At 46.0% G+C, this 15,159-nt stretch overlaps 1 protein-coding gene across 1 annotated transcript in view; it reads right to left on the minus strand.

Annotated features, from left to right (window-relative positions):
* Positions 1-15,159, minus strand: part of Dym (dymeclin) — a 233,793-nt gene that overhangs the window by 116,597 nt on the left and 102,037 nt on the right. Inside the window, exon 13 of the mRNA XM_051201990.1 lies at positions 14,963-15,057. Within this exon, the coding sequence (XP_051057947.1) occupies positions 14,963-15,057 (95 nt within the window). The remainder of the gene's footprint in view (positions 1-14,962; positions 15,058-15,159) is intronic.

Genomic DNA, 15,159 nt, shown 5'->3' on the forward strand with positions numbered 1-15,159 from the left:
TTAAAGCACAGATAGAATGCTATTTTTCTAAGGATGCTATCCACAGAGAAGCTCAATGAATCCTTCCCCCTAGTGTGACATCTTTGAAGAACTGTGCTGTTTTCCCCTTAGCCACTCACTCCCGTCTGTTCATCTGCCTGAGAACACACACACACACACACACACACACACCCTTTCTTCAAACACAACTGGCATGAAATAGCATATATATATATATATATATTCTCAGAAGAAAGGCATAACAGAGCAACAGAGCTGCTTTGGAAGAGTAGGGAGATGTCCCAGACCTCTAACTCTGTCTCCATTGTCACCAACAAAGAAAAAGCTTTAAAACCATTGTATTTGAATAAGATCAGCAAACAATCTTGTACTATCCTTGCTCTGAGAAGGAGGAGGCCTCTTTACTCTTATCCATCTCTCCTGTGGCCTAAGCCCTCCAGCTCTTCCACAGGAGAAAGACTGTGTGTGTGTGTGTGTGTGTGTGTGTGTGTGTGTGTGTGTGTGTGTGTGTGTGTGTGGTTAAGACTGACACCAGCTTGATCACTTTGCAAAACAAAGTAGGGTGGCGTGGATGAATTTGAACTTGGTTCCTCAGAGATAGCAGCAATCCAGAATTAACTCTAATGAGATAAGCAGCTACCGAAATGCTTAATTGTAGCACACTTCTGCACTGGCACTGAAAATTTATCAGAGGAATCTTAGTCAAAGTCCAAATACAAACTAAACATTAACTAGATTTGGAGTTGGCCACAGCAGCGTGCTCAACAAAATGGGCAGTGTCTGTGTCTGCTTTTACCCCTGCTGCTGGGCAAAGGGACAGATACTAACATTCATATACTGACAGCCATAACATCAAATTAAAAAGGAGTGGTTCCTTTACAACAATAACCAGTTCTGTTTATGCCCTTGAGTTCTTTGATGTCAGCTTGATGAAGGTTCTTGGTTACTGTACCTACACAAAGAGGCTGTAAGTGTAAGCCCTCACTCCCTGACCTGAACTTGCACAGCTGGAGCCCTCCCTCGCCCTTCTGCCCACAAGCTGTGCACTTGGCCTCACCATGACTTGCTTCAGCAGGCCATGCGTTCTCCCAGATTAAAGGGAATGTCTAACTCCTAAACTGCATTTCAAAATTCTCTTTCAAAAGATAAAATCTTAAGACATTACAGGAATTAAAGATCCAAATGGTGCAAAATGCATGGACTGGTTACAGCCTGGGGCTTAGCTCAGACTCAATACAATATCCAAGAACATGCCATTCACAGCACAGTTGGATGGAAAAGCATCCTCGGAAGCTCTATGAAGAGCTTATCTCACTCAGAATGTCACATGGGGAGTAACATTTTGATTCATTCAGAAATAATTACTAAGATTTACTCTGTAAAAGCACTGTGCCATGTATGCAAGAATAGAAAAACAAATCAGACAGGATGCTCTTTTAGGGATAGAAACTTGGTGCTCCTCTGTCAAGTTACATATACTGCCTATGTACTGATTTTATTTCAGTGTGACCCCCAGAGCCTTTAATTGCTCGTGAAGACAATGAGCCCCAGGTCTCCTGGTTTCTAGTGAGATAAATGCATTTGGTGGGGCAGAGGCTGCTGGCTGCTCCCTGATGATGCTCTTCTCCCTTTCTTCAAATAGATTTCTCAGCTGGGCACTGCTGGATAAAGACCGTTTCTCAGCTTCCACCGCTGCAGAGATGGCCTCATGCTTGCTAGAGCTCTTTGAAGCTGCAAGAAATTGTCCTTCAGCTCGTCCCAGGGGCTCATCTCATTTTTTATTCTTTGTCTCTCCCGCTACCCAGTGTCTTGATCTGAAATGTCACTGGAAGCATAAGAAGATGAAGCCTCAGACAATGGAGGTCACTAAAGAGGTTGAATCTGAGGAAATTGTGATAGGCAGAGTGTTCCCATCCCTAAGAGGTTGTGTCCTAAAGCCAAGAAAGTGCGGATAAGTTGCGAATCAAATGGAATTCGCAGGGCATAGAGTGTAGCTTAGTGGCAGAGTACTTGCCTAGCCTGCATGACATGCCCAACACTTCAAAAAAAAGGGGGGTGGGGATAACATATAATTCAGACTGCAGCATAGGCAGATGCAAGATGGCCGACTTGAGGCAGCTGGCGCACGTCCCTCTGCAACAGTGCCAGCACAAAGACAAACACCACCTATTTCTCTGGAGTGTGTGAGGCACAGCTACAGAGTGTAATGGGCACGCGGCAGAGGTACAGCAGAGCATGGGGACCTTCAGAGGCCTTAAAAATACACCAGCAAGGCACCAAGCACCTGCCACTCCATCTCTTGAGATCAACCCTCCAAGTGTGGAGAGGATGAAAAGGAGGACCCAGCAGGCCCTTTTCACACCTGAGGTATTTCCTGCTAGAGGACGGTGCATCTCCTGCAGCCCCCAAGCCCAGTTCACACTGTACCCCACCGAAGGCTCTTGCTGCACAGAGACATCTACAGACCCTGACTATCTGACCCCTAGGACACAGCTGGAAAGCTTGCCCCAACAGCTTAAGGGATCCAGATCTGTGAAGCAGACAAACCCCCTTTCCATGACCATAAGGGGGCGTACTGGTGGTCTACTCTGAGTGGGACAGCCCACAAGGCCCCCCACCCACCAGGTTGAGCACTAGTAGGTGGAGGAGGACCTCAGTCTACATTCTCTTGACAATCAAGCTTTGAAGGCAGCTGTCTGTGACCCTGTAACGGTGGGCACACCCCTTTGGGTGTAGCTTCAGGAGGATGGAAGGGGGAGGAGGGAAGCTTGAGGTGTGGCTTGTTTGTGCACTCCCTTGTTTGTGAGTCAGCTGATCCAGAAGGAAGGGCAGAGAAACACTCTGTGTATTTTTCTGTGTAAGTGTTCCCCATTGATCCTTTATCTTGGGTCTCATGAAGTCATTACATCCTAGCCTGCCTTCAGGGTTCTTCTCAGAGCTTCCCAGGAAGAGCCCAGAAGGATGGTGGATCTCAGCTTTGTAGAACCCGGAATAGAGAATGACTGAGCCAAGCCCTAGTCTGACTTCACCAGCCTGTTGTGGAGAGCTATGGGGTTGGGAATTCTGCTGCCGCTGTAAATGGAGATAAACAAACACAGGTGCCTCCTGCCCAAAGAACTCCTACCTGGAAGGAAGTGCAATTCTACTGTTCTTCTGCCTTGGACAGATGGCTCTAAATCTGACCACACTAGCTGAAAGCCTTTTAAAATGTAACAGCATCATCACTGCCAGCTTAACACAAAACAAAAACCACAAAGCTAGAGCCAGGCATGGTGGTACAGTCCTTTAATCCCAGCTCTTTGGAGGCAGAGGCATGTGAGTCTCTCTTCTAGGCCAGCCTGATCTAGATAGCAAGTTCCAGAACAGCCGGAGTTGCATAATAATAGAGATTATGCCCCCCCCCATCCCTAGAAAATGAAACAAAAAACAGAGCAAAAGAAAAAAATGCCATTTCAAGGTGTGGATAATGTTTAAATAAAGACGTAGTGAGAACACTTGAACGCGCTTCATGAGGTCCGTTTCTCACTTCTTAAGTAAAGACAGGTGCATCATACTTCAGACTTAGTATTCACTCTATGGCCCAATTTCTTTTCAAAAAAAAAAAAAAAAAAATCACACTGCTACCCATGCTTGGACCAGTCAGGGTTAGCAGTTACTTATGGGATACCAGAAGGCCAATTAGTAGGCAGCATCAAGATGTATGCAGATGATACAGAAGGGAAGAGAGGGAGAGAGACACAGCTAAATAAGTGGTGTATATGGCGGTGAAAAAAAAAAAAAACATTAATCCCCCAAACACCATGCATGCTTATTTCTTCCATAAGTGCAGCAGGCCGCAGGGAGTGCAGCGTCAGGCAGTGAGTGCAGCAGGCAGTGAATGCAGTGAGTGCAGCGTCAGGCAGTGAATGCAGTGAGTGCAGCAGGCTGCAGTGAGTGCAGTGAGTGCAGCAGGCAGTGAGTGCAGGGAGTGCAGCAGGCAGTGAATGCAGTGAATGCAGTGAGTGCAGCAGACAGTGAATGCAGTGAATGCAGGGAGTGCAGCAGACAGTGAATGCAGTGAGTGCAGCAGCAGGTGGTGAGTGCAGCAGGGAACAGCAAGCTAGAGTCTTACACTAGCGTCTTCCAATAATAAAGGAAATCTTCTGCAAGCAAAATCTGTTTAAACAAATCTAATCTTCAACATTAGACACTTGGTTTCTAGATACAGCAGGAATACAACATACAAAATATTATTTATAGGTCTGGGACCGCAGCTTAGTCAGTAGAGTGCTTGCTAGAATGCATGGCGCTCCAGCTCCCACACATTTGTAATCTCTACACTCAGGAGATGGACGCAGAAACACCAGTTCATTACCCTTCTACACAGTGAGTTTGAGACCAGCCTGAGATACTCTTTTGTAAGACTATCTGTAACATTCCTCAGGGTAAAGTTCTCGCTACCGAGCTGAAGAGCTTAGTCCAATCCTTAAATCTCACATGGTAGTGTGTCCTTAACGTGTACTGTGTCCTGTGCTATGCTCACAAGCACAATAAATAATAAGTGTTTTTAAAAACAACCAATAAATACTCTAGTAATTTAATCACATTTTCCCCCTGGAATGTTTTATTGACATTTCAGGTGTCACTTTGAATGATCTAAAAGTTTAAAACTATAATATAAAGCCCTTTGGAGGCTGGAAAGAGCACTTGCCTGGCACGCTGAAGGCTCAGCAAGCTATAACTCTACACTGAAAAGCGGTGGGAGGGGGGGGGCACAGGGTCAGAGGCAGACAATGAGTAAGACTCCAAACCTGTTAGAAAGGAATCCGCCCTGTGAGGGTGGTCTGTGAGGTAGGGCGAACACATGAGACAAAGCATGCAAACAGTCCATTCAGTCACGCTAGTGGTATTTCAGACGTGCTTCGGCTTTACCCATTATGTTCCACGCTAAGTAAACCAGTATGTGTGAAGAAGGGACTCTGTATAAATGACAGCTCAGAAAGAAAGAGAGGCTGGGGTAAATCCCGAATCTGAGTAACAATTACTGACAAAAGAAAATGGAGCCTTCTAAAACCTAACAGTGGAAGTGCCTGCCCCCAAAGGCTCCTCCCAGCCCTGGACACGAGGACTCCCTTACTTCAAGGGAGCAGATGGACACAGCAGGCGAGAGGCAGCAGATATCCTCTGTGGATATGCTAGCCTTAGCAAGGCAGAGCAGGCATTAGTGGCCACTGGCTTGCTCTTGTCTCACACAGAACGCACCCCACTCACTCCCTTCCTATGGCAGCTCACACACACACCTCCAACCTGGGCTGCACAGGGTCTGCCTCCTTTCGGGGACCACAACCTGGGCTGCGCAGGGTCTGCCTCCTTTCGGGGATCCCTGTCCTGTAGCCACTCCCCTCCTGTTTTCTCAATACGTTCTCAATACCTTGAGATCATCACACTTAAACATCTTGGAGCACGAATGGAAATTGCCTACAAAAATCTTCATATAATATAGACTAGCTTTCATTTTAAAATCTTGATTAAGTGACGAGAAAATTATCTAGAGTAATGCATGCCATTGTATTAGCCTAAGAAACACTTGTGGAACTCAAGTGGCAAAGGACTTGCTAGCATGTGGAGGTGCTGGGTTTAATTTCCAGCACAAGACTAAAGGAGAGGAAAGAGTGAAGATTGTTGGAAGTTGGCACTATGGATAGTTTCAAGCTTATCTATCTTTTCTGCATTATGCACATGTTTTTGACTTCTATAACATTCACTCAAAATTATTATTTCTATGGCTTGCATTATGTGGGTACTCAGAACACAAATAGAAAGCAAAGTGAAGATCAATGCTCTCCTGGAGTTTACGTGGGAAGAAACATCCAGTGAAAAGACTGGCAGTCTACCCACCCAATAACCACTTGTATTAGCTTTTCATATTTCCTTCCAGAGTATCTGCATGTAAGATAAATCCACACACACACACACACACACACAGAGACAGAGAGAGATAGAGGAGAGAGGGAGAGAGTGTTCTATGCCTTGGGATGAGAGAGAGAGAGAGGGAGAGAGAGAGACAGAGAGAGTCTTATGCCTTGGCTTTGTCTGTGGAGGTCTGAGGCTGAAACACTGAGTCTTTTGGATTACTTTTCTCATTCATCGAGACTCTGTGTCCTAATAGAACCTGGAGTTCAGTGTTTCAACTAGCCCAGGTGGCTATTTTGCTCTGGGGACCTCTGTTTCCGCCTTCTAAGTGCTGGGATTACTGTGAGCTGCCAGGCTACTGGGCATTTGCATGGATGCTGAGGGTCTGGACTCCAACCCTCACACTTGCGCCTCCCCCACTGAGCCATGTCCCCAGCCACCCACACACACCTTGCCTTCTCGCTCGAGTTCTCCCTCAGTCCTCACTCCGCTTCTTTAGGGCAGCACTCTGCTTTTCTGTGCTCCTCCCTGAGATAGCTGCAAGGCATGGTACAGATGTTACAGCTGCAAGGCATGGTACAGATGTTACAGCTGCAAGGTATATTCCCACAGACGAACGTATGCATGGTCAGAGGGCAGCAGAGAATGCCAGGTGGCGGTGGTGGCGCACGCCTGCTGGAATCCCAGCACCGCGGAGAAGAGGCAGGCGGATCTCTGTGAGTTCGAAGCCAGCCTGGTCTGCAGAGTGAGTTTCAGGACAGGCTCTAAAGCTACACAGAGAGATCCTATCTCGAAAAACAAAAAGCAAACAAAAAGGCAGCAGAACTAGAATTTGAACAGTGTCACACAAATGTGTGTACGTGTACATTGAGACAGCTGTAAAGTATGACACAAATATTCCCACTGACAAACTATGAATTGTCAAAGACGACAGAGCTAGCATTTGAACGATCGTCACCACTAGATCGGAGAGGGCCTGTTTCTATCCACAGATGCCAGCAACAGGCTTGCCTAAAATGACACAACAGTCAAGTTTGAAAAAAAAAATTTTTTCTTTCCCTGTGTAGAATGAAACTGTGCCTTTAAAAATGAGAACTTAGGGGAGGGAGAGGGAACTGGGATTGACATGTAAAACAAGAGTGTTTCTAATTTAAATTTTTAAAAAATCATTAAAAAAAAAAATGAGAACTTAGCAAGCACATCAACACACTTGTTTCTAGGCAAGCCAGTTACACAGCCAGGTCCTGGGTGCTTACAGGTAGCTATGGCTCTGGCTTCAGTTTAGTTAATTAGGTATTTACATTTCTACTTCTGAGACAGTAACTGAGCATGATTAGTTCTCTCTCTCAAGCCTAACAGGCGGCCGTCTGTCCGTCCACCCCAGCATCCCGCCCGTCCGTCCACCCCAGCATCAAATGAAATCGAAATCCTTGCTGGAAAAAGTGAACAAGCATCCCAAAGCTGTTTTCCTTGGCAGCCGCAGTACAACAGCACCACCAAGCGAGACTCCGCTGCAGGGCCCTTAGCCAGTTCCCTCCCTCAAGGCTCCTGAGCCACAGCGAACACAGAATTAACCCAGACAGCCAAAGCTGTGCTAGGCTTCAAAGCGTTTCTTCACACTCCCCGTCCACCAGGCTGGGCGGTGGCCTGGAAGAGCGAGCATCTACCCAGCACAGCCCCAAACTTCTCAGATACATGGCTATAAATGAAGGCACCCTGGTACATGTTGAAAGTTTATGTCAAATAGCAATCAGGAGAAGAAAAGTACAAAGACTACCATTTAAACTGGACTCAGATTTGTTTTTTAAAGTTTAGATAGAAATGTAGGTTTTTAATCTTATGCCCAGGACTTAAGAATAAAATCAATCATTATCCCAGATACACTGGGGAAGAATCTATGAAACCAAATTTCATAAGGCAGCCATGTTTCCTCGCATTTGTGCACCTCGTGGTTCTATGACCTGTCTTTGACAGATAAACTGTGGTAGAAATGATGGTCTCAGAGAGTAGGCTAGGTTGCAAGAAACCATACAGTTTCTGCTATTGCTGGGACAGTCCTGCTTAGGAATCTGGCTGCACTACTATGCGAATATACTTCATGGGGAGGTCACCCAGAGAACTGAGGTAACCCAGTCAGCACCTCAGCAGGCCCTTGGCTGACAGCTGGCATCAAGAGCAACACACTGTGAATCCCACTCAACTGCCCTCTGCTTGAAAGCACACAAGCAACCTCAAGGGTACGTCACCTGGCCGAGCAATTGACCCACAACACTGGGAGAGAGCATTTCAAAGTCTGGGTGTAGGTCACTGCATTGTCAGGTGGGCTAGTGCACAGCAATGGACAGCCCAAACACACTTTTGATCACACCTAGGGAAAGATGAGAATAAGCTTAAAGATGTTTGCCATCTATGACGCTTTAAGAGCTCATCAGTTCCCGTGGAAAATAAAGATGATTTATACATAGCCCCTTTCTAATCCAACTCCCTGATAACTATCCTCTCAGTAAATATTTATTAAATGGAAGGATGAATAATGCAAACCCCGTTAAGTATTGATTATATTGATGGAAGGAAGTAAGGACATAACTAATTCAGAAATGATAGGTATTTAGAAGTGTCTACAGTGGGCTTGTAATTCACACACTCCTGAGCACTCCACCCCCTCTACTTCTGAAAGGGCACTGAGCAGAAGCATGTCACACCCCTGCAGAGCCCTTAGGCTCTTGAAGGATTTCTGAGGGCTCCAGAGTACGTTTCTATACCTGGGTCTCATGGATAGATTTTAAATAAGAGGAATCCAAAATATGCAGTAGTTCATTTAAAGATAAGAATGACAGCTTTACATGCTGACATAAATGAAATGGCATCCATGTGGAGGTCAGAGAAAGACTTTCAAGCAGGTGGATCTCTCTGAGGTCAAGGGTAGTCTGGTCTACATACAGAGTTCCAGGCCATCCAGGTCTACAAAGTAAGACCCTGTCTTCAAGACAGAGCATTTGGCAATAAGAGGTAGTACAAGACTATAGGTTCAAATCCCAGCATGGTTACTTTGCTTAGACAAGTCACTGGTGAGATTTAAGTGTTTCTTCTCTGTAAAGTGGAAACAATAGGTATAGCCAGGCAATTACATACACGCACGCAGGCACACACACACACAATTACACACATTATTCCTCACAAGGTAGAGGTAGAGAAATATCACGGTGGTTCCCTACTGCCACAGAGCGACATAACAAGAGCTGGCAGATGCCACTTGTGTAAAACAAGGCAGTCTACAAGGTAGAGTGGTTCCTTCTAGCCATCCTAGGGATTTTTAATTTCCACATGTCCAACTAGAGTAACAAGTTTTACCATTCATTCACAGATCTACTTGAGTCACCGTGGACAAGACAGTGGCAGGTACTCTCTAACAAGACAGATCTTCCTACGTCTAATAATTGCTGGGGACTGCTACCCAGCAGATGCTATCTTGGGCGCTTTCCATGTGATAAATCATTTCCTCTCTACAGCAGCCCTGGCAGGGGCTTGCCATTTTGTGAGATGAGAAACAAATGGTAAACGCTCAGAGCACTCCTAAGAGTGGCCCAGGGCACAGCCAGGCCCTGGTGGACTTACCCGTCCCCAGCTACCCTCTTAGACCTTCTAAGGAAACCGCGTCTCTCTGGGGCCTCTTGATTCAGTATGAACATGCACTGGGTACATAATTTTAATTCTCTTTACCCTCCTGGGTTTTTTTCCCATTTCAGTTAATGTGTTTGTCTTGGAAAAGGTACTTCTGGTAAAGCCCATGAGATGTATACAACATGGTGAGAAAAACGGTTTTTTAAGAACTGAATTTTTTTTTAATGTCAGATAACATGTGGATGGGGAGGGAACAAGGCAGCAAGAGAGAGCATGAAGGAGCCAGGGAGGGAAGGAGAGAGAGAATGAATGAGGGTGAGCATGAGCGACCTAGTTCTTTCTTCAGCTGTGTATAACACTGGTTCGTGAGCTGAGCAAACTGATGTCTCCGTCTGCTTCTGCAGTAATGACCGCTTGGATCAATCACAGTCAGCTCCGGGTTTCCATACGAGTCAAGTGTGGAAAGTTGTCAGGGGTGTTTTTTAAAGGTCTCTCCAAACCTCTAACTTTATGATACAATAAGGTTTTTATCAAATATAGTATTTTACCCCAAATACCCTGAATCTGTCAGGGGTGTAAGACTTCCAAGACTGTCTGAACACCAACGGTGAGCTAAAGAGTCATTAGGGCACGTGGAAATCAGGAGACCGATGAGGTCACCCACAGTTTGTTTTCTTTTTTAAAAAGATTTATTTATTTAATATGCATACACCGATCTCCCTGCATGTTTGTCTGCCCACCAGAAGAGGGCACCAGATCTCACTGCAGGCGGTTGTGAGTCACCATGTGGTTGTTGGGAACTGAACTCGCACCTCTGGAAGAGCAGTCGGTGCTTCCAAACTGAGCCCTCTCTCCAGCCCCCAGTGTCTATAAGACACATAAATCCAATGGATAGGCAGGTGAGAGAGAACCCTCAGAGCATCCTTCACAACCAAATTATTACTCTCAACACAGTGGCAGCGAGAGGACCACCATTTCTTTGAGTGCTTCCCCGTGCCACAGGAAACCATGACGTGTTGCCGATAAAACAGTGACAGGCTTTTCCACTAGCATCAGGAATACACAACTAAGCAGAGTTTCCTGGGAGATATATCCTAAATGCGGAGACACAAGCAGCCTTCTGTCCTGAACTGTCTTGTCATGAATGTTTGTAGGAGAAATAAACTGGGAACACAGAGCCTCTTCCTGGAGCAATGTGCACTCTGCTGTCCCACAGAGCAAGGGTGCCTCCCTCAAAAGTCAACTCGGGCAGCTTGTTCAAAGTCTGTTTTAAAACATGATGGAGAAATCTAGATGAGCACAAACAAGGGGGCATTCGTGCACCATCTCTCCTCATTCCTGACTGTGGAGGTCATGTGACGGGCTCCCTATGACAGCCTACAACCCAAAAGTGTGAGCTAAGCAAAGCCCTTCACTCTACTGGCTTTTTGTCAGGGCATCTTTTCACAGCAACAGAAGTGGAACCAGGACAGTCATTTTCCATGGAGTTCTCACACTCAGGGTCCCCTTCCTGGAACACAAAATACTGCATTTGCAACTGTCACCTGCCTTCTGCCATGCTGCTCTGGAGGGATGAAGAGCAAGACAAGAGCATGGGAAGAAGCTCGCCCTACTACGTCTGTGAATAATCATTTATAATAAATAATATGAAGAGAGCCCACCAGACTGTTCTTTGTCCTGGACCCACAAAACTATGGCAGGTCAACTTTTGGGTTAAAAATAAAAACCCAGGTCCCTTCAGTAGGAGACAGGACTGGGTGCTGATAACCCATGTCTAAGAGGATGAAGTACAGGCATGCCTTCACACGCTCCCAGTCACCTCTACAATGCGATGTCACGGTCTGCTCCAAGCAAGTTACTTTTATGGTTCATTTCCCACGTGGAAATGCTGTCCACAAAGGTGTCTACTTACTAGAAATCAAACTCAGATAAATGTATGGTGTGCTGCTTTAGACGCGAACATTCTGGTGGTGCCAGCAGCCTAAACTGAATTTAAATCAATTAGGAAGTCTTCACATGTCCCATCAAGTCTGCCAAGACACGGCTGTATGATAGAGCAGTTCTCTCCACAGTCATACAGCTCAATTAAAAGCACAGACATTTCCAACCGGGAACTGTAAATGCTCCTAATGTAACTTCTTAAGAAAAGACTAAACCGAAAGGGCAAACCGTGCCAGATTCCCCTGGAAAACTTCACTGCCTTCAAAGACCCACTGGCACAGGAAGTACGGGAAGCCAGGTCTCTAAGACAAACATTTCTCCTTCCTTCCGTGGCTAACGCTCAGCCAAGATCAAACAAGGATCAGCAAAGACCACAGCAAGGGAGAAACTGGAGTCTGTTTGTGCCTAGGTGTTGGGAAAGAACAAGTTAATGCTCTATTAGAAAGAGAAGTCACACACACTGTTTGAAGTTGGTAAATACTGCACTTCCCCAACTGCTAGCCTCAAGCGTCCCTCACCGGAGATCGTGAAGACCTACCCACTAAAATAAACCATTACTATCAGAAACCTCTGTCTGCAGCGGCAGCTCCGTTTTCACCCCTTAGGGAAATAGAGGCCATCGGAAGATACCCTGGGCACTGCGGAGGCTGAAACAGGGTGGCCCGGGCCACACAGCAAGGTCATGGAGAGAGCACGCAGAGAGCGCCAATCTTAAAGTAACCAACAAGAAATGAGTCGCCTGTGCCACCCTGACCAGGTAACTAAAGCCCGGAGGTGACAGGGAAGGAGTTCTTGCGCAGACACCTGAGAGCGACACCCTCTCACCAGACACCCCTGAGCTCACACCTTTGACAAGGCCTTTCAGGCAGGCCCAGCCCACAGCCCGTGGGCCACATGCGGCTGAGAATAACTGCAAATGTGGCTGTGAAGACGCATGAAGGTGGCCTAACATGAAAGTGTTGGTGACATATTTCTCCAGAGTGAACAAAGTGCGTGACAATGTCACACTGCAGTGTCAGAGGGTGGCAGCATGTGTAATTAGAGAGAATGACGTTCCCTCTAATTCTCAATGCTTTCTTTCAGCTGTCCATATCCATGGATTTGAAAGAAAAAGAGCCCGTGCACAGTGTCCTTCCCTGCATTTTGCTGAGATGGGCGCTCTACTGACATGGGCATTCTTATATTTGTGCCCGACTAAGGTTTTTAAATTGTATAAATCCTCTCACAGCCACAAAATATGTGACTCTTGTCCTTGCTGAAGATCACATAAAATACTGGCTCTTCTGAGTTTTACAGGAGACATATGTAAAATTGTGCAGATTTTTCCTGAAGGAGCAGCTAGAACGTAGCCATGAAGTTTCCCAGTGGAAGGAGTCACTGAGCACAGAGCAATTCAGCGCGGCCGGGCACCACAAGCCCTGGTGTCTGCACCGCCCGGTTATGCATTCCTTGTCATGCACTACAGTCCCACCCTAGACACCAACATTTGGGAGAAAATGAGTTCTCTCAATACGCACAACTCTGGCCTCCACTTCCAACTCAACTATTTTCTCGGAGAATAAACCTTGGTTTCCAGACCCAGACTTTCAATGCGCATATAAAGCTCTTGAAGACGATGTGAGAGGAGGCTGCTTCATGAGCTCCCTCCTGGATGACAAGGATGCTCTGTCCACTCAAACACAGTACTCAGACAAGCATCGCCAGCAGCAAGAACAGAGGACTGGCTAGAGTTGCTGTTCCAATGTGATCAATAGCATACACCGCTGTTGCTGGCTGAATGGATGACTATAAATCCACAGTTCTTTTCCATGAATCCCATTTACAACTCATTCATTCACTGTTTTGTTATTAAAAACCAGACCGCCCAATCTCTCTTCCTTCTATTATCTGGAACTGTGAGACTAACACTCAAGGCCCTCCATAATAAGTCACCGGTTCATCCTGCTTCTTCCTCTGAACCCTTCTAGGTCCGCAGCACGCCAACTAAGAAGACTGTGAATGTATTTACAGTTCCTTAGTTATTTTCAGTTATTATCCATTGCACACGGTGCTGGCCTATACGAAGGTATTTTTACACAGGTGTGTGTATATGGTCCACTGAACACATCCTCTCTCTCTACCTTTCCTTCTCTTTCTCTCCTGGGACTGGTAATTTTTACACAGATCCCTTCTAATCATGACCACTGCTGAGAGATGTACCCAGGTAGCGGAGGCAAGAGGATTGCGGGTAGATTCAAGGCCAACCTGAGATTCACAGGGAGACCCTATGTCAATCCCCCACTCCAAAAAACAAAAACAAACAAACAAACAAACAAACAAAAGACAAACAAAAACCTGAGGGCTGGATTTAGTAGTAGAACCAACGCATAACCTGAGCAAAGTCTTCCATTCAATCTCCAACATTAAAGAAGGAAAACATTCTTCACTGACCTAGGAGTAAGAATTAAAGAAAAAACAAAAACAAAAACCAATTTCCCTGCTACATGCATGTTTCACTTGGAAAACGCTAAGACCATATTGAGCAGCCTACTGGAAAACAGAAAGTAACCCATATAAATTAGAAGTCCCTGCAAATGGTATTTATGATCTGATAATTAACTTTCCCATCTTTGAAGATCATATATGCTTGGAAAAGGAGCTGGGGTGATGATGGAGCTTCCTAGTGACGGCTGTTATGGCAGGCCAACTCATAACTCCTCCCCAAACTTTATTTAACATGTTACAGTACTTGGCAAAGGGGCACCCGCAGTTACGATTCTGTAAGGACATTAAGATGGTGAGGAGATTGTGGGTTCGCTATGCAGGGTCATGAAAGAGCCACAAAAAGGTGGCTGGATTGGTGAGTGCGACTCAGCCGCACACTCCCGCTGGTGGCAGAGGCCATGAGTCAAGGAACAAGGTGCTCCTGACAGCTGGAAAACAGGCTCTCCCAGCAACCTCTGGGAAAGACTGCAGCTCTGCTGACCCATGATTTTACCATACAAAACTGCAATATAACAAATGTATGCAAATGACATCGGCAGCCGCTAGGCACTAACAGGGGATCATGACAAAGTTAAAGTGTAAGAGAGAATCTCTTGGCAGAGGGTGTGGCTCGCTGGTATAGCAGTTGCATAAGACCCTACCCAAAAGTAAAAAAAAGAAAATCCTCAGACAAGCTCGGGTAGCTGTGAAAGTGTGTTCGGGAGCTCTACGAAATACTGAGCACAGATGTTCAGGTTCCACTTGAATTGCTACCGAAGTGCCTGGGTGGGCCTCTGGGAAGCTGAGATACAACCTCAACTGAAACCTAGCACTCCAGTTCATAAATGAACAAGCACAAATGTCACAAATACTGTAATCAACAAGCAGGTTAGGAAATACGACAGAGCAAGGTACCCTCAAGTAGGGGGACACTGAGGGAAACCTGCCCTTCTTGTGCATGTTTAAAAGGGACACTGGCATGGTACCCTTCTCAGAAGACCAGCCAAAAGGCAAAGCTTGGTGTGTGCTTTGAAGTTCTACTTACCTGATGATCCTCTGGGCGGCGTACTGATGGAGAGAGCGAAACTGTGCTGACATGTTTGCTAAAGCTGCCAAACAATTTGTGTGCAGGTACTTGTCCTGTGGGGAGGGAAAATTTAAAACACATGTCAGGTCTTCTCCATGCTTCGAGGAAGGCTAACTGAAAGCAAACGTACCACCAACTGTCCCTAATGATAGTTA

Source organism: Phodopus roborovskii, unplaced genomic scaffold (genome assembly GCF_943737965.1).
Source record: "Phodopus roborovskii unplaced genomic scaffold, PHOROB, whole genome shotgun sequence".
NCBI classification, from domain to species: Eukaryota; Metazoa; Chordata; class Mammalia; order Rodentia; family Cricetidae; genus Phodopus; species Phodopus roborovskii.